General features: G+C 41.0%; 1 protein-coding gene across 5 annotated transcripts in view; it reads left to right on the plus strand.

Annotated features, from left to right (window-relative positions):
• THSD4 (thrombospondin type 1 domain containing 4) overlaps nucleotides 1-25,814 on the plus strand; it is a 740,188-nt gene that overhangs the window by 595,850 nt on the left and 118,524 nt on the right. For all 5 annotated transcript variants that reach the window (XR_007519877.1, XM_049905584.1, XM_049905586.1 and 2 more), the window contains one exon: nucleotides 10,978-11,182. Coding sequence is in view for 4 of the 5 variants with exons in the window: in XM_049905584.1 (XP_049761541.1) it covers nucleotides 10,978-11,182 (205 nt within the window). In the remaining variant the exon portion in view is untranslated. The remainder of the gene's footprint in view (nucleotides 1-10,977; nucleotides 11,183-25,814) is intronic.

The raw sequence follows: 25,814 nt of genomic DNA on the forward strand, positions 1-25,814 counted from the left end.
AAGGCTTGAATTTTTTTTCTTTCGTTCTTTCAGCGTGAAAAATGTTCAGCGTGTTCTTCCCTTTTGGTTTTCTAATTCCAGGTCTTTGCACATTTCATTATAATACTTCACTTTGTCTTCTCAAGCTACCTTTTGGAATCTTCTGTTCTGTACTTTTACTTCATCATTTCTTTTGTTCACTTTAGGTACTCTACATTCAAGTTGCAGAGTATCTGCTAACTTCCATTTTCATCTTTTCTTTCTTTCCTGACCTTTTTAATAACCTTTTGCTTTCTTCCTGTATGATGTCCTTGTTATCATCCCACAACTGGTCTGGTCTTCTGTCATTAGTGTTCAGTGTGTCAAATCTATTCTTGATATGGTCTCTAAATTCAGATGGGATATACTTTGGCCTTTGTGCACTTGTTTTAATTTTCTTCAGCTTCAACTTGAACTTGCATGTCAGCACTTACTGGTCTGTTCCAGTGTCAGCCCCTGGCCTTGTTCTGACTAATGATATTGAGCCTCTCCATTGTCTCACTCCACAGATATAGTCGATTTGATTCCTGTGTGTTCCATCTGATGAGGTCCATGTGTACAGTCACCATTTATGTTGTTAAAAAAATGTATTTCCAATGAATAGGTTGTTAGTCTTGCAAAACTCCGTCGTGCGATGTCTGGCATTGTTTCTAGCACCAAGGCCTTATTTTCCAACTATTGATCTTTCTTCTTTGCTTCCAATTTTCAATTCCAATCACCAGTAATAATCAGTGCAAATGCATCTTGATTGCATGTTTGATCAATTACAGACTGCAGAAGTTGGTAAATATCTTCAGTTTCTTCATTTTGGCATTAGTGGTCGGTTGCTTCAGAAGAAGGTGTGGAACAAAGGGTGTCATTGCTGATGTCAGATGGATCTTGGCTGAAAGCAGAGAATACCAAAAAGATGTTTGTTGTTAGGTGCTGTCCAGTCTGTTCCAGCTCATAGCAACCCCATGTACAACAGTACGAAACACTGCCTAGTCCTATGCCCTCCTCACAATCGTTGTTATGCTTGAGCCCATTGTTGGAGAGATGGTGTCCATCCGTCTAGTTAAGGGTGTTCCTCTTTTTTGCTGACCATCTACTTTACCAAGTATGATGTCCCTCCAGGGACTGGTCCCTCCTGATAATATGTCCAAAGTACATGAGACAAAGTCTTGCCATCCTTGCTTCCAAGGGGCACTCTGGCTGTACTTCTTCCAAAACAGACTCGGTCGCTCTTCTGGAAGTCCATAGTATGTTCAATATTCTTTGCCAACACCGTAATTCAAAGGCATCAATTCTTCAGTTTTCCTTATTCATTATCCAGCTTTCACATGTGTATGAGGCAATTGAAAATACCATGGCTTGGATTAGGTGCACCTTAGTCCTCAAAGAGACTTGTTTGCTTTTTAACACATTTTAAAGTGGTCTTTTATAGGGTTGCTATGAGTCGGAATCGACTCGACGGCGGTGGGTTTGGTTTTTTGGTTTGGTTTGCAGAATATTTGCCCAGTGCAATACGTCATTTGATTTCTTGACTGCTGATTCCATGGGTGTTGATTGTGGATGCAAGTAAAATAAAATCCTCAACAACTTCGGTCTTTTCTCCGTTTATCATAATGTTGCTTATTGGTCTAGTTGTGAGGATTTTTGTTTTCTTTATGTTGAGGTACAATCCATACTTTGATCTTTATCAGTAAGTGCTTCAAGTCCTCTTCAGTTTCAGCAAGCAAGATCGTATCATCAGCATATTGCAGAAAGATGTTTAGTTGTGTTTCACTGGCTGTGCAGAGGCATTTGACTGTGTAGATCATAACAAATTATGGATAACATTGCGAAGAATGGGAATTCCAGAACACTTAATTGTGCTCACACAGAACCTATACATAGACCAAGAGGCAGTTGTTCGAACGGAACAAGGGGATACTGCGTGGTTTAAAGTCAGGAAAGGTGTTGTATCCTTTCACCGTACTTATTTAATCTGTATGCTGAGCAAATAATCTGAGAAGCTGGCCTACAAGAAGAAGAACACAGTATCAGGATTGGAGGAAATCTCATTAACAACGTTCAATATGCAGATGACATTACCTTGCTTGCTGAAAGTGAAGAGGACTTGAAGCACTTACTGATGAGGATAAAAGACTACAGCCTTCAGTATGGACTATACCTCAACATAAAGAGAACAAAAATTCTCACAACTGGATCAGGAAGCAACATCATGACAAATGGAGAAAAGATTGATGTTCTCAAGATTTTCATTTTACTTGGATCCACATCAAGGCCCACTGAAGCAGCAATCAAGAAATCAAATGACATACTGCATTGAGCAAATCTGCTACAAAAGACCTCTTTGAAATGTTAAAAAGCAAAGATGTTACCCTGAGGACTAAGTCCAAGCCACGGTATTTTCAGTCACCTCATATGTGTGCAAAAGCTGGACAACGAATAAGGAAGACAGAAGAAGAATCGAAGCCTTTGCATTATGGTGTTGGCAAAGAATATTGAATGTACCATGGACTGCCAGAAGAATGAAGAAACCTGTCTTGGAAGAAGTACAGCCAGAAGTAAGTGAGAATAGTGAGACTGTCTCGTGTACTTTGGACATGTTATCAGGAGGTCCCAGTCCCTGGAGAAGGACATCATACTTGGTAAAGTAGAGGGTCAGCAAAAAAGAGGAAAACCTTCGATGGGATGGTTTGACACGGTGGCTGCAGCAATGAGCTCAAACAGAGCAATGATTGTGAGGATGGTGCAGGACCGGGCAGAGTTTCGTTCTGTCGTACATAAGTTCGCTTTGAGTCAGAACTGACTGGATGGCACCTAACAACACGTTTTCAACAATGCTGCGTTACTGATGAGTTTTCCTAATATATATGTAAGCTTCGAATTTACCAAACCAGCTGCTGTCAGTTCTGACTCACGGAGACCCCGTGTGTCCCAAAGTAGAACTGGACTACGGAGGGTTTTTAATAACTGAGGCCTTTCAGAAGTACAACACCAGGGCTTACTTCCAAGAGACCTCTGGGTAGATTCAAACAACCAACCTTTTGGTTAGTAGCTGAGTGCTTAACCATTTCCACCACCCAGGGACTCTGAGCATCAAATTAGGACATTACTTATTACTTTATCCTTTAATAAACATCATATTTTACATGGAAGTTAATTTGGAGAATTCCCAGTTATATAGTCAACATCAATACATAGGTTTTCAGCTTCACACATTTGTTTTGTGAATAAGATCACAATGCCTTTGGAATCATTAGAACTTGCGTCAATATACTTTAAGTCTCCAACTCATGTGGTATTACATACCACATACTACGTAAAGAGTGGAGCCCTGGTAGCATACTGGTTAAGAGCTCATCTGCTAACCAAAAGGTCTGCAGTTTGAATCCACCAGCTGCTCCTTGGAAACCCTAGAAGGCAGTTCTATTCTGTCCTATAGGATAGATGTGAGTCGGAATCTACTCAAAGTAGATTTGAAATAAACAGTGATAGCACAACATTTACAAAGATTAAGAAATACAATTTCAATTACTTTATCATTCTATATGACTATTTGGAGTTTTTATTTGTGTTTAAAATTTTTCAATAACATAGACTTTTGAAAGCCACTAGAATCAATACTGAAGAAACAAAGTCATGGGTAGTATTGCAATTTCTGGAGTTCACTGTGAAATAGGATTTTTTTGAATTTCTGCTAAACTCATCTTTATTTAAGACTTTCCCTTTTTGTGTATGTGTTGCTTCATGCGAAAGAAACTTCCAATTTAAAATTAATAAAATCAGTAAAAAATATTCTGGGATCAATGATGAATAAAGATAGATTAACAAATTTACAGAAGTTAAGGCTGAAAAACAAACTATAACATTATTATTCTTTACCGTAGCAGATCGATATGGAGGTAGAAGTATTTTCTCTTCCAAGTGACTTTTTTTTTTCAAAATTACATTAATGTAATTAGAAATATTGATCCGTCATTTTTTTCCTTTTTTGAACTATAATATTTACTTTCTTTTTTGTTTTTGCTTTAGTACCTGGATTATATATTGAAGAAGAGAAAAATTTTACTGCTGTTGTTTCTTTTCTGGCCAGTATTTGCTTCATTTCAGGATTACTAATAAACATAATTTTGTCTTATAGAGGAGTTTTAGAAAATGAGCCACTACAGGTGTCAGCTATACTTGGTATGCCCCTGATTCACATCTCCCTTGATTGTCACTTCCTCCAACAAGCTTTGCTGACATCTCTGACTAGGTCAAGTTCATAGCACCCTCCACCTCTCTTTCCTGTATTGAAATGTAGTTATTTGTTTATTTTTGTATTATTTTTTCTATTTATTATTTCTTTTTCAAATGTGGTGCTCAGTTTTTAAATTTATTTATTCAATTTCAACTTATTATTTATTTATTCTGTTTATTGTTACGTATTTATTTATTAACACCTGGTTCCCCTGCTAAGCTATAAGTGGCACGAAGCCAGGAACCATGTCTGTTCTGCTTACCATGGTATCTTCAGTGCCTGATGCTTAGTTGGGCCCAATCAATATTCATTGAACAAACGAATTCCCTTCTCTGATACAGTAAAGCCATTCCTCAGCTTAAAACCAACCTGTCCTCTCTTAATACTTTTAGATGAAACTCCATACCAAGGCCTACAGGGGCCCTGCATCCTACTGCTGTTCACTAGGTACCCTTGCCTCAGCCACAGTGGCCTCCTTTCACTCCTGCCTCAGGGCCTTTGCACTTGCTGTTCCCACTGCCAGGAATGCTGCGCTCCAGGTCTTAGACCAAGGGCACCTCCTCAGCCATGTCCTCATTGAACGTCCAATCCAAGTTGGCTGTTCTCCCCTCATTGTATCATCTGATCCTCACAACAACCCTGTGCAGAAGGGACAGTTGTTAAATATGCATTGCGCCTACAGTCTCAAAGGTCTTGAATGTGTGTCACCTGCAGTTCTCATTCTGGCACTGTCCTTCCTTTGTGAAGTGAATGTGGTGCATTGGCAGGTCCATGGCAACCCAGTCTCTTGGAGACCCTGGGTAGCCACTAGAGGGCTGCTCCTCTCAGCTCATTTTCCCCCCTAAGGAAGGTTCACACTTGAGGAGTGAGCCCTGGGTGCTCATAGTCCAGGGGTAGTCTCTGAGGAAGCAGGATGCCACCTTTAGTCTTTGGCACTGCTCATGTGACCACACGCTCCACTGAAGCCAACCTCCAGGATATTTGGACTTCTATCAGGAAAAACTGCTCCAGTTCTCCCTCCTCGTGCCTAGATTCATTCAGAGTGACCATGCTGTGCAGGAAATCTGGTGGGGAGCCCCTCGAACTGTGCAGAGAGTTTAAATAATCTCTGATTCACAAGATAAAGTGACGTTTCATCTGGCCGTGCTTGTCTGGAGTGATGCAGGGTTGTGTAATTTCCTTGTGATGATTCCATTCTAACTGGGCTGGGAGCTGAGGATTGGTCTGGCTGGTGATACCATAGGATAAAATTCAAATTCTTCAGCTTGGCAAACAAGACTCTTAACAAATTCAGCTGAACTGTCCAGCCTCGTGCCATGCCTTCCCAGCAACCCCGGGCTTCAGTATGTCATTCTGTGAACATGCTGTGTTCTTTCCTACCTCCATGCCTTTCTGTGCATTTGTATTAGTTTCCCAAGTCCCTGAGTGGTGCAAATGATTAAGCAATTGGCTGCTAACCAAAAGGTTGGTGGTTCAAGTCACCCAGAGGGTCCTCAGAAGAAAGGCCTGATAATCTACTTCTGAAAAATCAGCTATTGAAGACCCTCTGCACCACAGCTCTACTTTGACCCACATGGAATTGGCTTGTTGGCAACTGGTTTGGTTTTGGTTTGGTATTAGTTTCCTAAGGCTGCCATAACAAAATACTACAAACCGGACTGCCTAAAACAACAGAGATTTATTCTCTCACAATTCTGAAGCCTAGGAGTGCAAAATCAAGGTGTCAAAGTTGGTGTTCCCCTCTTCTGGAGCAAGGGAGAATGAAGAAAACTAAAGACACAAGGGTAAGATTAGTCCAAAGGACTAATAGACCACAAGTACTGCAGCCTCCACCAGACTGAGTCCAGCACAACTATACAGTGCCTGGCTACTACCACCGACTGCTCTGACAGGGATCACAGTAGAGGGTCCTGGACAGAGCTGGAGAAAAATGTAGAAAAATTCTAACTCACACACACGCAAAAAAAGGACCAAACTTACTGGAGAAACCCAGAGAGTGTGGCCCCCGGACACCCTTACAGCTCAGTAATGAAGTCAATCCTTAGGTTCACCCTTCAGCCAAAGATTAGACAGGGCCATAAAACAAAACGAGACTAAATGGGCACACCAGCCCACGGGCAAGGATGAGAAGGCAGGAGGGGACAGGAAAGCTGGTATTGGGGAACTCAAGGTCAAAAAGGAGAGAGTGTTGATATGTGTGGTTGGCAACCAATGTCACAAAACAATATATGTATTAATTGTTCAATGAGAAACGAGTTTGCTCTGTAAACCTTCATCTGAAGTAAAATAAAAAAAGTTTTTAAAAAAAGATGGTTACAGACTAGAAAACCCTATGGGGCAGTTCTGCTCTGTCACATGAGGTCACTAGGAATCAAAATTGACTCCGTAACACCTAACAATGACAAAAAAAGAAAAACTTGGTGGTTTCCTTCTAGAGAGCTCTGAGGGAGAGTCTGTTCTATGCCTTCTTCCTACTTCTGGTGGTTGCAGTCCTTGACATCATTTCGCTCTTAGACGCAGCACTCCAGTCTCTACCTCTTTTATCACAGGGCGTTCTTCCCTGTGTGTCTCTGTCTCTGTGTCTCTTCTCCTTTTCTCATAGGGACACCAGTCATATCGGATCAGGGCCCACCCTACTCCGGTGTGACCTCATGTCAACTAATTAATTACACCTACAAAGACCCTATTTCCAAATAAGGTTACATTCACAAGTACCATATGTTAGGACTTGAGCATGTCTTTTTGGAGGACACAAATCAACACATAACAGCATTGTTCACTTTACCTGGGGTGTCCCCATGAGAATGAGCTCAGTCTGAAATAAATTTGAGTTCAAGGGTAGCAGGAATGGACCATAGGTAGGGAAAGGGGAGGAGGGCGAGATGTAGCTAGACAGAGCAGGGGGTAAGTGCTGGCCATCTTTCTTCTCTGCCTTCCCCATCAGCAACAATCAGGGCATCTCCTTAAGTTGGTTCCAATCTTGATTTGGCAAGAAAAACACGGATTCTACTTTTCAATACCTCTGTTGGTGGTGGCATTTTTTGTTTCCAAAGAAGGAAGAACACGGGAGTTGGGAGGAGGGGTGAAAACCAAGCACAGAAAACATTTTCCTTGTTTTTCTGCTAAAATGTGTATGAGGCAGGGGCAAGAAATATTTGAGGGAGGCGAAATACCTTGCAAACATGGCAATTTGAAAGGCAAATTGAATGTGGATGAACATATTGAGATGATGTCCTGTTAGTGTCAGGAATAACGTTTTACAGAGAAGCTATTTGTGAAGGGAGACCAGTTATTATTGATGGACTAATGTGCACTGAGGAATATGGAAACAATAATGTAGACGTGGAGTCCCTACAGAAAGGCGTCAATCAAATGCGAGGTTGGAGGGGGAAGAAAGAACACCTTTTGATTTGATTCGGCCTGTAGGATTTCACCTGTAGGACCCACGTGAACAGACACAGGATTGTTTCACAAAATCAAAAGTGGACTTTTGCTGACCACTGTGCCCTGAGAAGTGATCTAGCAATTGCCCTTAAAATTCAAGAACTAATACAAACCTGTGATTCAGCAAGCATGTGTCTCAAGTTTTAGAATGCCATTCTGACATCAAGAATGCTTGCCATATCCCCATTACCTGGTGAAATAACCCTATAATTCCAGTGTTTTATTGTCTAAACTATGCTCCACTCATTTCATCTGTCCCCGGAAATGTGACAGAACTCTTTGCTCAGACCATAAGTCTCAATTTTGGGTTCAGGAAACATGATCATGAGCCCTATAGCTCCAGAAGTAGAAAAGGATTCCATGAAGATCGTTCCATTCCGTTTTTTTTAATGCAAAATGGAATTACCCCAACAGAAACAGGACTGAAGGAGAGGAAGGAAAGAAAAAAGACCTTGGGATGAGTAATGGGAAGATTCTTTTTTGGTGAGTGGGGGGAAAAACGTAAAAAGTCACAGTTCCCTTTTAACACTGATGCAACTCACTATAAGAAAAACCAAACCCGTTGCCGTCGAGTAGATTCTGACTCATAGTGACCTTATAGGATGGAGTAGAACTGCCCCACAGGGTTTCCAAGGAGCACCTGGTGGATTTGAACTGCTGACCTTTTGGTTAGCAGCCGAACCCTTAACCAGGGTTTCCTCACTATGTAAAGAGCACCCGTTATCTTGAAGCTCATCATCCAGCTTGTTGACTGTCTCTTGCTTCCCTTCACTCTTCTGCCTGGGGGAAAGTGTTTTGGGGGTAGTTACATAAAAGTCCCACCAGTCAATTCTTTAGTTATGCATAGTCAACCAGTGGGGATTCATATTCCAAAGAATTTAATTTCCTAAGAAGCTGAGCCTGGAAATACTATTTAGGGGTTGTTAGGTGCCATCAAGTCAATTTTGGCTCATAGGGACCCTGTGTACCGCAGAAGGAAACACCGTCCAGTCCTGCGCCATCCTCACAACGACTGCTTTGTTTGAGCCCATTGTTGCAGCCACTGTGTCAATCCGTCTCATTGAGGGTTTTCCTCTTTTTCACTGACCCTTCATTTTACCAAGCATGATGCCCTTCTCCAGGGATTGGTCCCTCCTGATGTCACATCCAAAGTACAAGAGATGAAGTCTCACCATCCTCACTTCTAATGAGCATTCTGGCTATACTTCTTCCACGACATTTGTTCATTCTCCTGGCCACCCATGGTATATTCAATATTCTTCGCCAACACCATAACATAAAGGCTGACACAATTCTTCTTTGGTCTTCATTATTCATTTTCCAGCTTTCACATGCATATGAAGTGATTGAAAATACCATGGCTTCGGTCAGGCGCACCTTAGCCCTCAAGGTGACATCATTGCTTTTTAACATTTTAAAGAGGTCTTTTGCAGCAGATTTGCCCCACACAATATGTTATTTGATTTCTTGACTGCTACTTCCATGGCCGTTGATCGAGGATCCAAGTAAAATGAAATACTTGACAACTTCAGGATTTTCTCCGTTTATCGTGATGTTGCTTATTGGTCCAGTTGTGAGGATTTTTGTTTTATGTTAAGATGTAATCCATACTGCAGGCTGTGGGCTTTGATCTTCATCAGTAAGTGCTTCAAGTCCCCTTCACTTTCAGCAAGGAAGGTTGTGTCATCTATATATGGCAGGTTTTTAATGAATCTTCCTCCAATCCTGATGCTGCCTTCATCTTCATATAGTCCAACTTCTCGGATTATTTGCTCACCATACAGATTGAATAAGTATGGTAAAAGGATACAACCCTGATGCACACCTTTCCTGACTTTAAACCATGTAGTATCCCCTTGTTCTATTAAAACAACTGCCTCTTGGTCAATGCACAGGTTCCTCCTCATCAGCACAATTAAATATTCTGAAATGCCCGTTCTTCGCAGTGTTATCCATAATTTGTTGTGATCCACAGAGCTGAATGCCTTTGCATAATCAATAAAACACAGGTAAACATCTTTCTGGTATTCTCTGCTCTCAGCCAAGATCCGTTGGATATCAGCAGCGATTTCCCTCATTCTGTCTCCTCTTCTGAACCTGGCTTGAATTTCTGGCAGTTCCCTGTTGAAGTATTGCTGCAGCTGCTTTTGCATGATCTTCAACAAAATTTTACTTATGTGTCATATTAATAATATTGTTCAATAACTTCCACATTCTGTTGGGTCATCTTTCTTTAGAATGGGTACGAATATGGATCTCTTTCAGTTGGTTGGCCGGATAGCTGTCTTCCGTATTTCTTGCATAGACAAGCGAGCGCTTCCAGTGTTGCATCCACTTTTTTAAATATCTCTGTTGGTGTTCTGTCAGTTCCTGGAGCCTTGTTTTTTGCCAAAGCTTTCAGTGCAACTTGGACCTCTTCCTTCGGTACCGTTGGTTTTGATCATATGCTACCTCCTGAAATGGCTGAAAGTCAACCAATTCTTTTTGGTATACTGACTTTGTGTATTCCTTCCATTTTCTTTCCATCTTCCATCCTGGATAAGCCCGTTCCCTTTGCAGGTGGCTTTTTTAGGGGTACTTTGTTAAATGTTTGTATTGTCTGTAATTTAAAATGGATGACTTGGAGATAAAACCCCAATTTTAGATGCAGTGCTTGTCATGGCTCCAAAGAGAATCTCTATATAAAAACTCAAGCATTTTCCAGGCTCTTCCTCCCAGAGAGCAACAGGTATATGAATTTGGGGGACAGCTTCACTGTCCACCCTATGTAAATAAATTTTTCAGCCCCCACATCTTCCCTATTCTTGTTCCCTGCATTATTTTTCTACTGATCATTTACTACCACCGAACACACTCTATTTACTTGTCTTGTTTACTATTGGTGGAGTCCCTGGGTGGTTCAAAAGGTTAAGCACTTGACAGCTAACCAAAAGGTTCAGGTTCACTCAGAGTTGCCTTGGAAGAAAGGCCAGGCGATCCACTTCCAAAAAATCCACCATTGAGTTCTACTCTGACACTCACAGGGTCGCCATGAATCAGAGTTGACTCAGTGGCAACTGGTTTGGTTTACTTTCAGAGGTGCTTAACCTGCCTCTGTGATGTACATTTCACAAGTACCTAGAAAAGTGCCTTGCCCAGAGTAGGTGCTTCATCAATATCTTTTGAGAGAAGGGAAAAATGAAATTCTTCATCTATAAGAGGTCTTCAGTCATCTTCTCTCCCCTCCTTCCTCCCTAGATGATTCTGATATTTGCTATAAGAGTCTTTTGTGTTCTGCCTCTTTGCAGAGTATTGGCTGTGATGACTACCTGGGCTCCGACAAAGTCGTGGACAAGTGCGGGGTGTGTGGAGGCGATAACACCGGTTGTCAGGTTGTGTCTGGCGTGTTTAAGCACGCCCTCACCAGTCTGGGCTACCACCGAGTGGTTGAGATTCCTCAGGGAGCCACAAAAATCAACATCACAGAGATGTACAAGAGCAACAACTATTTGGGTAAGTTTGGTCTCTTTCCAGAGGAAACCATCTGTCACTGCCATTTGATTTAATTCTTCCAGGGTTGTGAGATGGACACAGCACTGTCCAGAGGTCCCTGGACATGTAAAAGGTGCCTCTGGGACATGCCAGAAGTGCCACCTGGCCTCCCCCTTGAAATTAGTGGAGAAATTTCACTAGTGGAGAAAGCAAAAAACTCCTTCTTGGAAGTGTTTATCATCTGCACATTTAACCCAGTCTTTGCTTCTTAAACAGAAGCATAGTTATTAGATAGACAGCAAGCTAAATTATGTCTCTGAGATGGGAGAGTCTATTTGCAAAGCCAGGAGATCTGCCAGTCTTTGTTCTGTTGGGGTTCAAGGTGGCCAGGAGCAGTGATGATCCAATCTGGCCCTTCATCCTTTAGAAGCCTAAAGCAAAAGTCATTTTTCTCTTTTCTGCTTTAGCTGTCTGTGGCAGTGGGCCTCTAAGTAAGTAGTATGTGTGTCTTCTGAACAGCTTCAGAGTCTGCAGAACCACTCTGCAATCATTATGAGCAATATCATAAATATCGAAAGCCCATTTTTAACCCATTTTCCTGAAAAAGAAGATTTCTATGACACTTTCTTCTGGGTTTCCAGGCTGTTTGCATTCCGTGCAAAGCAAAGCAGTAACACAAATTAGTTTTTACCAATTTCTAGTGCATATGTGTTGTCGTTAGATGCCATCAAGTCAATTTCAACTCATAGCAACCCTATGTGTCAGAGTTGAACCACTTCATAGGGCTTTTTAGGCTATAAGGCACTATTCTTTTTTTTTTTTTTTTACATATATTAAATCGCTGAACCCTCTCAAGCAACAGCCCTAAGAGCTTGGAGCTATTCCCATCCCTGTGTTACAGATGGGGAAACAGGCACAAAGAGACTATGTAACTTGCCAAAGTCACACAGCAAATAATAGCGTCTTAGTTACCTCATGCTGCTATAACAGAAATACCACAAGTAGATGGCTTTAACAAAGAGAAGTTTATTCTCCCTCATTCCAGTAGGCTACAAGTCCAAATTCAGGGCATCAGCTCCAGGGGAAGGCTTTCTCTGTTGGCTCTGGAGGAAGTCCTTGTGATGCATCAATCTTCTCTTGGCCTGAGAGCATCTCAGCACAGGAATCTCAGCTCCAAAGGACGCATTCTGCTCCTGGTGCTGCTTTCTTGGTGGTACGAGGTTCCCAACTCTCTGCTTGCTTCCCTTTCTTATTTATATCTTAAGAGATAAATGGTGGTGCAGCCCACACCCCAGGGAAACCCCCTTTACTTGGATCAGGGATGTGACCTGGGTAAGGGTGGAGTTACAATCCCATCCTAATCCTCTTTAACATAAAATTACAATCACAAAATGGGGGATAACCACAGAATACTGGGAATCATGGCCTAACCAAGTTGACACACACATTTTTGAGGAAACATAGTTCAATCCATGACAAAGAGACAGAGGTGAGATTTGAACTCAGGCAGTCTGGCTCCATGCTTGGTAGTTGTATTAGCTTCCTAGGGCCTCTGATACAAAATAACACTTTTTTTAGCATAGCTTATAAGAACAGACCTTTATTGTGTTACAGTTCTAGAGGCTAGAGGTCCAAATCAACAGGTCAGCTGGGGAAGACCATTCTTGTCTTGCCCAGCTTCTGGTGGCCTAAGGCATTCTTTACTTTGTAAATGCATCTTCCTGTGGCCATCCTTCCCCCATCTGCCTCTCTGTGTCTCTGCCCCTCTTTTATAAGAACACCACTTGAATTGAATCAGGGCCCATCCTACTCCAGTATGACTTCATGTTCTCTTAACTGATAACATCTTCAAAGACCCTATTTCCAAACAAGGTCATGTTCACAAGTACCAGGGGTCATGACTTCTGCATATCTTTTGGGGGGACACAATTCAGTCACTGAGAGTAGTTTATTAAGGATAATACATGGTCTATAAAGAATCCTGATCAAAAGGGGGGAAATTCAGAGCAGAATTTTAAATTCTCATGGACTCCAAACTTTCTGGAGACATGCAGGCGGGATGAACTCCTGAAACTATTGTCCTGAAATCATCTTTGAACCTGAAATCAAAAATATTCCCTAAAGTCTTCTTAAACCAAACAACAGTTCAGCTAAACTAGGAAAAAATGTCCGCCTTGAGCATTATGCACTTTTAAGGATCATCTAAATGGTGCTCCTGACTTGACTCCTCACCTATGTCCATAACAGTTCTGCAGCCCAGAGAACCCAGGGTTAACCCTGATCCTTCTGTGTCTATATCAGCCGTGGTTACTCCCACCCATCAGAGAGCTCTGGGCTATGACTCAGTTGGGTCTGGACTGGGTCATAGCTGTCTTGAGCCATGAAGCTAGCATTCCCTCCATGCTTGCCCCAACCCATCTATGTGTGGCCTTTCTCACCATGGTGTTGTAACTCCCACCCAATGACTTGGTGGGACTGTGCAAATAATGTAATTGTGGCCCACCAAGGAGATTGGTCAGTTTTGCCATTCTGCTAGGCTTTAAATGTACCATCCCAGAGGCAGGAAGTAGAGGATCTCACCACCACCAAGGAAGAAGAGCCAGGAGAGGAGCACGTCGTTTGGACCTGGGATCCCTGCACTGAAACCCTCCTAGACCCAGGAGACAGGGAGAGCTGTAACACCAGAGACAGCAAGACAGCAAGAAGCAGTGGCAGAGAAATGGCAGCAGCAGAGGCAGCAGAACCAAGAGACTGGCAGGAGACCAGCAGGAGATGGCATGGTGGGCTTCCCAGACCACAGAGAGAGAAAGCTGAATGCCTTCAGGCAGGAGGCTTGCTGGCGGAGTAGGGTGCTTCTGGGCACTTGATGGAGCTAGGTTTGTCCACCCAAGGAGCTAGAGCTGAGCACCTTCTGGCCAAGGCTTACTGGTGGAGTGGGGTGCCCCTGAGCACTTATCAGCAGATCTAACAGAGCTTTGTAACACTTGCCCAAGCAGGGCAGAGGCTGAGGGGCCACAAAGAGTTATGCTTGTGGTCACAGCTAAGAAGAGACTGTCCTGATGAAAGAACTATATCCTGAGCATTCCTGAACCTGAATTGTAGCCTGTTACTTCCTTAATAAATCCCGTAATCTGAAAAAAGAAAAAAAAAAAAAAAGAATTATCTAAATGAGATCAAACTGGCAACAGCAACTCAAAAGATTAGATAGGAAACTTTGAGTTTATGTTAATGGGGGAGAAACAACTCAGAAAAAGCAAGTGAGAATGGTCACACAACTCAAAAGAATATAAGCCATGTCCCTGAATTTTACATGTAGAAACTGTGGAATTGGTGTACGTTTTGCTGTGTGTAGTCTCAACAAAATAAATAATATTAGAGAGAGATTACCTGGACAGTTCTTAGAACCCAGGTTCCTCTGGTACACTGTTGACCATGCAGCAGTCAATGGCTGCAGCAGTTGAAGGATCATTAATTTTGAAACATCCAGGTATCAGGATTACCCCGGAAGATAACTCTAGACCCAGAAACTCCAGATTCTACAGGCTTCCTTTTCTGTCTAGTCAAATGTAGCCAAAACTAACCTCATTTGGTTTTATTGGCCAGAGGAGGAAGGGATGGCAGATGAGACTATGATACAAATACAGTTAAAGTAGAAAGCTGTTGCATTTGCTCTGGCAAACCCAGCAGCCACCAAAGTGGCAATAAGCCTAGTGGTCTGAGTGGTTTGTATATTACTTTTAATCGCAAAAAATAGTCTTTGTGCATTTCCCCTTTTCTTTATCCAATGATGACATCACACCTCCGTAAACACCCCATCTTCAAGAGTGGAAAATGTTCTCCAGGGGATTATTTGAAGTATGATTGTGTTCAAATGCACCAGCAAACAATGCCACTTTTTATTAGCTTTGTTTTTTTTTTTTTTTCCAGTATATTTTCCTCTGGCAAGAATGGTTTGTCCTATTCACTAAGCAGTTTTGAGCTGGGCCCTCTGAAAATGAAATAGATATTCTGGGTGAATATCCCCTGGATGTATGAATGGAAACTGCTCTCAGAGCCTCGGTGTCTTCGTCAGGGGTATGGGAATACAAATCTTGACTTTATAAGTGGTCATGAGAGTCAAATGGGACCCGGAAGAGCCCATGGGGTTTACTAGGCAGTTGACAAATGTTCGTTCCCTTTCTTTTGTCTCAGAGATTTGTCAGAACACCAAAGCTTTAGGGAATCAAAATTCCCTCTCTGTATAAAAAAGATGGAGGGGGAAGGCAGAGGAAGAATGAAAGTACCAAGAGTCAATGGGAGGGTGATCAGAAAGTCAAGTTCAACTTCCTATGCCCAGTAATGAATGGGGTGCATGAGATAATCCATAAAGTTCATTGCAATATTACATGATGCCATGTGAGCAAAGGCAGGTGAGCAGAAATAGAAGGGCAAGCTACAGTGAGAGGAGTTTCCAGTACCGAATAAATCATTTCTCTCCCTCTTCCTCCCTCTCCCTCCCTCCCCCTCCTTCTGCCTCCCTCTCCTTCCCTCTCTCCTTGCCTATACCATAGTACACATACTATATATATATATATGTATATATATATGCAGCATAGTACACATACCGTATGTATATATGTAACATAGTACACATACCATGTGTATATGTAGCATAGTGCACATACCGTATGTATATATGTAACATAGTAAAAAAAAAAAGTACACATACCATATGTATATATGTAACATAGTACACATACCGTATGTATATGTGTAACATAGTACACATACCATATGTATATATGCAGCATAGTGCACATACCGTATGTATATATGTAACATAGTACACATACCATATGTGTATATGTAGCATAGTGCACATACCGTATGTATATATGTAACATGGTACACATACCATATGTGTATGTGTAACATAGTACACATACCATATGTATATATGCAGCATAGTACACATACCGTATGTATATATGTAACATAGTACACATACCATATGTATATATGTAGCATAGTGCACATACCATGTATATATAGCGTTTCAATCTCCAGAGCACTTTCACAGTTTCATGTGCATGGTCCTCTTTGACTTTTAAAAAACTGGACTGTTTGCTTCTGAAAGGATTTGGAGTGATTTATTAAAGATGCAATAATAGAGTTAGGATGTGAAAATTGAAATTTAAAAATCAAAAACTAAAAAGAAGAACAAGGCATGTAGACCAGAAACAAACATCACTCTTGAGTCTAGTGACTTAATTTGATTTGTGTGTCTCAGAGCCTGAAGGCCTGAGTTCAAGCCCTGGCGCTGCTGTAACTCACAGGAAGACTGGCCCTCACGGAGCTGGGGGAGAGGCTGACTTGCCACTTCTCAGGACTTAATGTTTCCCTGAGCAGAGTTGGAGTGAAGGGACCGTAACGCTTAATGGTGCACATGTTTCAGGAGATGGGATATCTATTCATCTTATTTTAGTTTGAAAACCAGTATAACTTTGTAGAATTGAGCTCCGATTTTTTGTGTTTATTTGTTCACACGCTTCCAAATACAGACTGACTGGTGGATTACAGACTCCTAGATCTTTTTGTTTACTTAATGAAAAAGAATTTGGAACCCCTGTATCTGTCATAGGCTATGCGTTCTCCTTGGTTATATGAATTATTCTGAACCCAGCTGTTTGGAAATAAAAAATCAAACCTAATTTTATTAAAATGATTGACATGTTATATTACCAGCCTCTTTCTTAATAATATGATATGGTCAAATTATTTCAGCTGAAATATCAACGTTTGGCCTAGTTCAGTCAGTTCAGTTTACTAATGTTATTATGTAACAGTTAAGAATTCAGACATAAAAGCATACTGAGCAAAAATCGATTATACAGGACATGTACTACCTGCCAACTCCTTATATTGTCATAGAGTCTTAGACTTGGAAGCGATTTTCAAGGGTTTATAAGCTTTTGAAAATAAAATAGCAATCCCTTTTCTTTTAAGTGCATTTACCTAAAACATTTTAACAGAAATTATCATGGATAGCACTGGAACAGTCCAGTGTCATGGATTATCTATAATTTGCTGGCCTTTATTTACTTTATTAGTTGAACAGCTTTCTGTATGGTAAAAATAACCTAACCTAACCCGTTGCCGTCAAGTCGATTCCAACTCATAGAAACCCTGTAGGACAGAGTAGAACTGCCCCATAGAGTTTCCAAGGGGCAGCTGGTGGATTCAAACTGCCAACCTTTGGATTAGCAGCAGGTGTCTAAATAATGTGATGTCTTACATTTGCATGACAATTACACCCAAAGATTTTTTTCCTACCACAAAAATTTCAAACAAGACAAGACATAGAGCAAAAAGATGAAATTCCCTCTTCATGTTAACCCCACACTCAATTCACTGCCTTCCCCAAAAGGGACTGTTCTTAGCAGTTTAGCGTGTATCCTCCAGACCTTTGTGCAAGTACAAACATCAATATGATATAACTTAAATATATAAATATAATTGATATAAATGTATACATTTATTTAATTGACATTATTACACATGGTTTTTGCAATTTGCTTTTTTACGTTAATATATCATATTGATGTCTTTCCATAGAAATACATATAGAGCTACTTAATGTTTTTTTGGGTGCATAGTATTCCGTAAAACGGATATAACATCACTTATTTAAGCATTCCCTCTTGGGGGATGTTTAGATTGTCTTCAGTTTTTTGATATTATAAATAAAACTTTAGATTTTTGGTTCAAGATGGCAGACTGAGCAGGTGAGTTTTTCTTCCCTTCCTCCCAAGTATCTGTTACAGTGATACTAAAGGAATGAAAAAAAGGATAGAACCTACAGCCACCAAGAAAATAGGAGGCGGGCCATCAGTGGGCAAGTGATTTTAGCAAATTTTGAAAGATAGAAAATAGATGGAAGAATATCAACTAATAAACGACAACAGAGGAAATCACAGCCTAGACTTCAGTATTCATTCTGGAGTTGGGGGAAGGAGCAGCTCAATGACTGATACCCCATTCTCAGAAACACCTAATAGAGCTTTACCTGGTCACACGCTCTGTCCATGTGTACAGAGTTCTCAGCCAGCATTCCCATTGCTTTGGTCTTAAATATCAACAGGTAACTGAAAATAATATGAATGGACATCCAAGGATCACTAGACATTTTTTAAAAGCCTATAGCATGAAAGAGAAGCCTAAGATAAATAACTGGAAAGTTGTTTCTGGAAGAAACAGCAAAATTCTTGGTAGAAGAGAACTTAAAGGTTCTCTAACAAGTAATGCGGAGCATTACTTATACATATCCTTACACATATAGCCTTTCATACTTACATAAATATTGGCACAGGGTAGGCTCCTAGAAGAATTTGTAGGCCAAATGAAATGCACACTTAAAAATTTAGAAGATAAAGCAAAATTACTCTCCAAGATAGTTGTATCAGTTTATACTCCTTCCAAAAGTACATGAAAGAACCCTTTGCCCACATCCTCACCAATACTAATTATGGAAATCTTTCATTTTTAATATATCTTTTTTATTTTCATCTCCCAACCACTAATTTTTATTGTTATTTTTACTTCTATAAATTTCCCAAGGAGCCCTGGTGCCGCAATAATTAAGTGCATAGCTGCTAACTGAAAGCGTGGCCGTTCAAACCCACCAGCCACCCCATGGGGCAATTCTACCCTATCCTATAGGGTCTTTAAGAGTCAAAATTGACTCGATGGCACACAACATCAAACATAATTTTTAAATTGTGTTTGTAGTTTCTTATTAATTTTAGAAACTCATATATTATAAATAATAACCACTTTCTGTTCATATATATTGAAAATATTTGTCTTTATCTTGTTTTTCAACTCTACTTGTGGTATCTATTACTTTGTAGAGAAAGTTTTTATTGCTTATGTATCTGTCAATCATTTCTTTTATGGCTAGTGGGTTTTGTCTTACTTAAGAAGACCTGCTGACCCCGAAGTTATTAAATTATTCTCTAGTATTTTCTTCTATTTTGTTTATAAAAACCAATTGCCATCGAGTTGGTTCCAACTCATAGCGACCCTATAGAACAGAGCAGAACTGCCCCATAGGGTTTCCAAGGCTGTAAATCTTTATGGAAGCAGACTGCCACATCCTTCTACTACAGAGCAGCTGGTGGGTTCGAACCACTGACCTTTCGGTTAGCAGCCAGAGTGCTTAACTACTGCACCACCAGGGCTCCATATTTTGTTTATAGTCGTATTTTAATGTTTAAATATTTAATCAGTCTGAAATTAATTTTTATGAGCAGTGCGAGGCAGGAGTCTAACTTTGTTTTTTCCAAATCGCTAGTTATTTTTCCAACATCATTCATTGAATTTTCCCCATTAATTTGAAATACCACCCCCATTAAATTGAAATATATGTAGATATACTTGCGTATTTTCTCTCCAGGTCTATTGATCTACTTGTCTCTTCCTGCCTCAATACTGTATTGTTTCCACTATTGTAGTTTTACAGCAGGTTTTACTCTTTTGTAGGTCCCCCTCCCCAATTTCCTGCCCACTTTGTTCTTTTTGTAAATTTTCTCGGTAGTCTTAGACCTTTATTCTTCCAAATACATTTCAAAAATCAGCTCTTCAAAATCCGTAACAGTTTTTGTTGAGATTTTGATTGGGACTGCAATAAACTTGTAGATTAATTTGAAAAGGAAAAAATATCTTCACATATTGACTCTTTACATTCAGGAAGATGGCATGTCTGCCCATTTTATGTTCTTTAATAAAGTTTTGTAGCTTTCTTCATCTAGACTTTGCATATGTTAATTAGGTTTATTCCTCGGTATTCTGTAGTTTCTATCAATAAGGTATATGAGATCTTCATTTCCATTATATTTTCCCACTGGTCATTCTGGTGTGTGTGAAATCAATTTGTTAAATATTTATTTTGTATCTGGATACCTTACTAGACTCTTTTAATAATTCTAATAGTTTTTCAGTTTATTGGCTTGATTTTCTAGGTGGGCAATCATGATATCTATGGATAATAATGTTCTCTTCCTTTCAAATATTTTAACCCTTATTTCTTTCTTATTGCACTGGCTAGGACCTCTAAAATTTTTTGGATAATTGCAATGATAATCAGCATCCTTATCTTGTTCCTGACAATAGAAATACTTCTAATAGATGTTTGTTTAGATTTCTGACAGATACCTTTTGTCAAAGTAAGGAATTTTCTTTCTGCAATTAGCTTTTAAGAATTTTCGTTTGAATTTGCTTGTTTTGTGCATGTGTTTTTTTTTTTACCAGTGCCTGACAATACTTAGTTATCCATTCATATTTATAAAATTAATGGCCAAGTGGAAACCCTGGTGGCTTAGTGGTTAAGTGCTATGGGTGCTAACTAAAGGGTCAGCAGTTTGAATCCACCAGGCGCTCCTTGGAAACTCTATGGGGCAGTTCTACTCTGTCCTATAGGGTCGCTATGAGTCGGAATCGATGGCACTAGGTCTAGGTTAATAGCTAATTGATTGTTGTAGGTACATTAAGTGGGTTTCCTCCACAGTTACCTACATCTGTTTGTACAACAGCTTTCCTCCACATGGAGGGCTGGTTGGCAGGAACGGATCCCAATACGCTGTCAGGCAGGCTCCCCCTGAGTGTGCATGGCCAAGGGTAGACCAACAAGCAGGCACAATACCACTTACCTCTGAGAGATATTGCAAAGATCCAATGGGATAATAAACATGAAGCACCCAGTGTTGTCATTAGTTTAACATGTAATTTCCCTTCAAGGTTCCAGTATTTATCAATGACTGCTTAACAAAACTAGTTTTCCTTGTAATGACTGAATAGCAAACAGCCTTCTCTTCCATGGCCAGGAACTTCGAGGATTATGATGACTTAGGTGTAAAATTTTGTACCTTTCTTCTCCTCAAACTCAAAACCCTGCCTGATTTAACATAATTATTCTAGTCATGTGTCCTTATGACTTCTGCACCTCACTGTCTCTCTAGGACTAATTCCTTCTTCTCAGCTAGACAAAAAGAGAAACAAAAGTGGACATGCTTGGATACCTAGAAGTGTTGTGAAATGGCCTAATGGAAAGGAACTTGAACAAAGAACCTTCACCCAATGGGGAATTCACTGTTAAGGAAGTACACTGAGCAATAAAGATAAACCTGGCTCCTTCAAATAAATAAGTGGGAACAGAAAAATAAAATAATAGAAAAGTGAACATGCTTGTTCTACATCACTCCTCTACTGATCTGATCTCATTCTAGTAAGAAAAAGGGGTACAAATTTATGAAATGAAATATTTACTCCTTCACCCCACACTACATCCAATCCTTTGAATAGCATCTCTCTGCTCTTACTTCTATATAGTCTCCAGTTCTTGGCCTTGTCTTCCGTTTGCAGTCCAGCTCTGCCCATTGAAACTGGCCTTTGCAGAGCTGCCATTTCTGACTGGATGCTGTTAGACAACTTACTTAGCTTTTCTGAGATTCAGTTTCCTCTTAGGTAAAATAGGAAAAACAATTCTAATTTCATAGAGTGGTTAACTTTGAATAAGATAATGTTTGTAAAATACCTAGCATATCAGATTAGTTCCTTATCTCCCTAAATCACATAGGAATCAGGGGAAGAGCTTTGAAATGTGCCAGTGCCTAGCTTCCAGCCCCAGAGACCTTGACTTAATTGGTCTGGGGCTTGGCCTAGGTATGGGGGGGGGGTTTGTTTTTGTTTTGAGTAAAGTTTCTAAATATCAAAATAGTTAATATACTTGATCACCTTTTTTTCCATCTTTTTTTTTTTATTTATTATGCTTTAAGTGAAAGTTTACAAATCAAGTCAGTCTCTCACACAAAAACTTACACACACCTTGCTATGTTCTCCTAGCTGCTCTCCCCCTAATAAGACAACACACTCCTCCTCTCCACCCTGTATTCCCCATGTCCGTTCAACCAGCTCCTGTCCCCCACTGCCTTCTCATCTCGCCTCCAGACGGGAGCTGCCCATGTAGTCTCATGTGTCTACTTGAGCCAATTCACTCACTCCTCACCAGTATCATTATCTGTCTTATAGTCCAGTCCAATCCCTGTCTGAAGAGTTGGCTTCGGGAACAGTTCCAGTCTTGGGCTAGCAGAGGGTCTGGGGACCATGACCTCTGGGGTCCCTCCAGTCCCAGTCAGACCATTAAGTCTAGTCTTATTATGAGCATTTGAGATCTGCATCCCACTGTTCTCCTGCTCCACCAGGGATTCACTGTTATGTTCCCAGGATCAGGATTTTTTAAGCTCTCCAGGTGAGTCTAGTGTTCTGTCAGGGTACAGGACCATTGCCTTGAATCCGAGGGTTTCAACCAAGGACAATTTTAGCCCTTAGGGTAAGTTTGATCATCACAACCAGGGGGTTCTACTAGCATCTAGTGAGTAGAGACCAGGGGTGCCGCAAAGCATCCTCCAGGGCACAATACAGCCTTTACAATAAAGAACTATTGGGCCCAAATGTCAACAGCGCTAAGGTTGAGAAATCCTTCCCTATGTGATCACTAAGCTCCCTTTTGGTGCTGAAGTTTTATGGGTCACTTATTTCTGAACAGTGTTTAAAAAATAATAATAAATATCTAAGGTGCTTTTGAATTCGCAGTTTTCAACCCAAGCCCTCTCCTTCAATTTACCATCAATATTTCACTCAGTTTGTTAGAGTGGGCCCCTGGGTTGCTTCTCTCTCAGCAGCTGTGAAGCAGCCCCAGCTACAGAAGTTTCAGCTTAAGACACCTTTCTATAACCTGCCTTCCTGGCATTGCGTCTTTGCTTGCTTTTTTAATACATGGCAGAAGAATAAACGAAAGACAGACAAAAGGAAAAGCAAAGAGTGTTGGTGGATTTTTCCTTTGGATTCTCCTAGGACTTTGATCATCTGTCCAGTTTGACACTTACCATATTTTATTGTAATTTATTAGTTTGCATGTCTGTGCTCTCCCTCAGTGAACTCCTTGAAGACACACAGTCCAACCTTAGACATTCCTTCTCTCAAGTATCCACCATGTGTCAGGAACTTGCGTGGTACTGGGAGTACAGAAATAAAGGCAAGTCCCCAGAAGAAAGCAACGTTCCGCCAGATTCTTTGCAGCCTTCTTGCCCATCCACCCTGTTCCACCCTTCGCAACTATTATCTCTAACTTGATTAAAATCACATGGCCCACACCCACTCTAAGAAGTGGGCCAAGTCGCCATAGTCGTATTTTTGACACTGAACATTCATCTTCTGCCTTAGCAAAGTTCTTCTGAAATTAGCTTCTAAAAGACCATCTGACTCATAAACAGAGTAGAACATCTTGGAGAAATGAAGCATCAAGTGTGTTATGAAATGAGTATTTAACAGGAGATATGACACGCACCAGTGATCTGGTTTCAGGCATGGCATCAGGACGAGATGCTGAGATGGACTTTGTGGCCCTCCAGAGATACCTGCACAGGTAGTGCCCCAGGACACAGTCAAACTACCACCTACATCTTAGAGGGATGTCGCTCATCAGTGCTGGCAGATGAGAGGTGATTGTTGAATGTTTGGTTTCTTATTTGGGCTCAGTTCTTACCTTCGCTTCAGCAGCAAGCTTGTATGATTCCTGTCCAAAACCGAACCTTTGCAAAACAAAGAGCCGGTGCCAAAGACACTGTGCCCTCTCGCTGTGACTTGGAAAGATCCTGTTGTTTGTTTTAGCACTCCTGGACTTAATTTTGCATTACACACTTTCCACCTGGTGTCTGACAGCGCACTTCCCTTTGATTTAGGAACGCGCTTGGATGTCCTTACATCTGTTTACACGGGATTGCTTCTTACTCTCATAGTCACTCTGCCTGGAAAAGCTTTCCGATACGCTGGACTGAAGTAAAATCAACTCCATCCCACTCCCTCAGGCTCAGTGTTGTTTCACATTTTCTACTTTTTTAGTTAGCACCTACTATGGAAAAAAAAAACCCGTTCCCGTTGAGTCGATTCCAACTCATGGCGACCCTATAGTTACCCTGGAAATGTAAGGTTGAATTTGCCTGTATGTACTTGGACTCACTTCCATTTTGCAGGAAATAGTTAAGCTGTGCTTTGTTTTTGCTTTTAATTGTATCATGGGTCCCTGAGATATGCAAAGCACCCACACCTGCTTTTCTACACCTATGAGGATGCTTTCCTTAAATGCAGGAAACAGCTGCTGATTGGGCTGGGTCTTGGATGTTTATGGAAGTGATTTGACTTCCCTGTACCTACAGGAAGAATAACATTCTCTTGCAGCCAGCGTGCCTCCAGACAGCCTCTTCAGCAGGGCTGCTAATCGCTCCCAGGTCTCCTATCTGGATGACGGTAATACTCAGAACCCATTCATTACCTGTGAGTCCCGTGTGGGTAATGCTGTCCCTAAAGATGCCTGTTCCTAGCTCATTTGGAAGTACACCTAAGCCTTCTGTCTTTGAATCCAAGTCTGGCTTTTTGTGATTTCTTAGATAATTGAGCTACCAGGTTAGGCAATTAATGCAAGCTGAGCACACACAGTGGCTGCAACAATGGGCTCAAGCATGGCAACGATTGTGAGGATGGTGTAGGACCAGGCAGTATTTCAAAATTGTTATTATCAGTATATAGGAAGGTTATAATCTTTTTTTTTTTTTTTTTTGTACGTAGGGTCCCTGTGAATCAGAACCAACTTGATGGCATGAAACAACAAGCCTTAAGAAGCGATATCTAAGATTTAAACAATATTTAGCAAATAGAGCTGACTTAACGAAAGAGAAGTAGCACCTGAGAAAAACAGTAATTTGGGGGCTTTCTGAACCTTTCCTTCTCTGTGGTTACTGCCCTTACAGCCTATTAGGTGTAGAGCTGCAGAAACATGGAATCTGCCTTCCAGATTGTCCCCTTTCTCCTTCCAGATCTTACCTTCCCACTGGAGAAATTGAGCACCCTTTTTCCTTATCTCGTTAAGCAGAACTCCACCCAGATTCTGCTCTTCTTCTAAACTTTTAATTCTTTTTTTTAATCTTTATTGTGCTTTAAGTAAAAGTTTACAAATCAAGTCAGTCTTTCATACAAAAATTTGTATACACCTTGCTATATACTCCTACTTGCTCTCCCCCTAATGAGACAGCACACTCCTCTCCACTCTCTATTTTCGTGTCCATTCAACCAGCTTCTGACCCCCTCTGCCCTCTCATCTCCCCTCCAGACAGGAGCTGCCCACATAGTCTCATGTGTCTACTTGATCCAAGGAGCTCACTCTTCACCAGTGTCATTTTCTGTCCCATAGTCCAGCCCAATCCCTGTCTGAACAGTTTGCTTTGGGAATGGTTCCTGTCTTGGGCTGACAGAAGGTCTGGGGACCATGACCTCCGGGGTCCTTCTAGTCTCAGTTAGACCATTAAGTCTGGTCTTTTTATGAGAATTTGGGTCTGCATCCCGCTGCTCTCCTGCTCCCTCAGGGGTTCTCTGTTGTATTTCCTGTCTTGGCAGTCATTGGTTGTAGCTGGGCACCATCTAGTTCTTCTGGTCTCAGGCTGATGTAGTCTCTGGTTTAAACTTCTAGTTCTTGATCATAAATCCCTGAAGGGACAAGCTTTGAAGATAAGCCTTCTTTCTCCCTCTAAATGAGGATCGCCTTTATTAGCTCTTCTCCAGCTGC

The sequence above is a fragment of the Elephas maximus genome, chromosome 13 (assembly GCF_024166365.1).
Source record: "Elephas maximus indicus isolate mEleMax1 chromosome 13, mEleMax1 primary haplotype, whole genome shotgun sequence".
Classification (NCBI taxonomy): Eukaryota; Metazoa; Chordata; class Mammalia; order Proboscidea; family Elephantidae; genus Elephas; species Elephas maximus.